Source organism: Bombus pyrosoma, linkage group LG17 (assembly GCF_014825855.1).
Source record: "Bombus pyrosoma isolate SC7728 linkage group LG17, ASM1482585v1, whole genome shotgun sequence".
Classification (NCBI taxonomy): domain Eukaryota; kingdom Metazoa; phylum Arthropoda; class Insecta; order Hymenoptera; family Apidae; genus Bombus; species Bombus pyrosoma.
Genome location: NC_057786.1, coordinates 4640673 through 4642437, shown reverse-complemented (window position 1 = coordinate 4642437; position 1765 = coordinate 4640673). Strand labels below are relative to the sequence as shown.

Sequence of the window (1765 nt, the reverse complement as noted above, 5' to 3'; positions counted from 1 at the left end):
TTTCAGAACAGAAAATAATTTTTTAAATACAGAGCTTTAATCTATTCATTGTATGCAATGTTTAATAAAATAAAGAAAACTGATTTGAAATAATATTCATTAACAACATTAATTGTAATTAGAATTTAACATTATTTATTAACAAAACACAACAAAGTATCAAAACTAGAATGTAAATATTTCAATTTGCTATAAATGACTCGTACATTCGTACCACTGCCTGTAGGAGCAGATACACATGTATCCCTTAACCACCATTTTTGTTGCCTATCTTTACTACACTTCAATAGCCAAGATACCATACTAGCTTGAACAGGAAATAATTTATTAATGCCATTAATTAAATTCATGTCTTCTGAGGTTGGACTACTATTTAAATCAATAGATATGACTTCTGGATTAGCCTACCATTCTGGTAGAATTCTCTTAACTTCACGCTTCTTTCGCTTATTTTTTACACCCAGAATTATGAAATCACTATTGTGTCCTGATATTTTACTATTTCCTCTGTTTCATTTGGATCTGATGATTTATTAGGTATTTCATTATCCTGATTATCTGTATTTTCACTTTGCAATGTTTTATCTGCAGTTTTATTTGTTTCATTAGAACTTCCTTCGCTATATTTCCTCTTCTTTTTATTCTTTCTATGCTCTGAAACACGTATTTCTGCCTTTCTTTTAATGTCACTTGATATACTATTTTCATTCAAATTAATATTTTCTATTGAACATTTATTAAGATTTTCTGCTTTTTTCTTTTTCTTTTTATAATTCGATTCTTGTGCATTTTGAGAACTACTTTCCTGTATTTGATTAGTTAGTCTTTCTACTTTAAGTTCTTCTATTCTTTTTAATAATTCAGACAAATGATGCCCTTCCTTTTTCGTTTCTTCTTTTTCACCCTCATATCTATCAACAAATAGTATATGTAGTATATGTAATAATATTCTATGGGAAGAACTAAAAACTCGAATACGATTAATATAGTAGAATATTTATTTATATAGTTTAATTGACTAAATTTATTATTCAGTGATTAAGTTTATTAATACATATGTACTATATTTTTTTACATTTTGACATACCTGTTTATGACAAATAAACTCATTTTTTTTTCGATTTTACTCACGTGTTATACACCTTTTATAGGTTATATTGTAACGTGTACTACCTATTCCACGGTTGTATACACGACCGTGACCTATATTAACCTACATGTGCTAACGCGACTCTAAACTTTAAAAAGGGCTGTGAATGTGGACGCTGTCACGATCATGATCATCTTGTGGTATTATTTAAATAGATATTTATTTACTTATGCATATACGTATATAAGTAAATACATATACATCTTCAAAAAGGCAAATTTTAAAAAGTATTATTTTAAAGTTGTATTTCATTAAACTTTAACTATGTGTATTTACTATGTGTAAGAATAAACTTAATAATATTTCATCATTATTACATGTGTACATTTATATAATGTTTAGAAACAATTAATTTCAAAAATATGATTGGAATATATATTAAAATTACATATTACTAATATTAAAATCGTCTGCTTAAATTAGCCAAACTACTTCTCAAGAACGTAATTGAAAGTAATTTGTAATTTCAAATTTGTTACAAGCTTACATACGTAACTTATATAGGTAACATAATCAACAAAAATTACACATGTATATAGCAGCAGGTAATAGTAATATGATAGTCGACTATATTTAACAAATTTCAAATAGATATCGTTTTTGTAAGATAAATCA

General features: G+C 26.1%; 1 protein-coding gene across 4 annotated transcripts; it reads right to left on the bottom strand.

Moving 5' to 3' along the window:
• Positions 1-16: 16 nt before the first annotated feature.
• On the bottom strand, positions 17-1251 carry LOC122577155. Of its 4 annotated transcripts, none has more exons than XR_006320091.1 (3): positions 1088-1230; positions 409-911; positions 35-307 (listed from the first exon to the last, which is right to left on the bottom strand). XR_006320091.1 is itself a non-coding variant. In XM_043748308.1 (2 exons), exons 1-2 carry the CDS (start codon positions 1108-1110, stop codon positions 467-469), a joined length of 468 nt encoding a protein of 155 aa, XP_043604243.1. In that variant the 5' UTR covers positions 1111-1230; the 3' UTR covers positions 34-466. The 4 variants fall into 4 exon arrangements, 1 of the variants encoding a protein (XP_043604243.1); XR_006320092.1 differs by having other exon boundaries at positions 35-303; XR_006320093.1 differs by having other exon boundaries at positions 17-911; positions 1132-1251.
• Between the last annotated feature and the right edge of the window lie 514 nt (positions 1252-1765).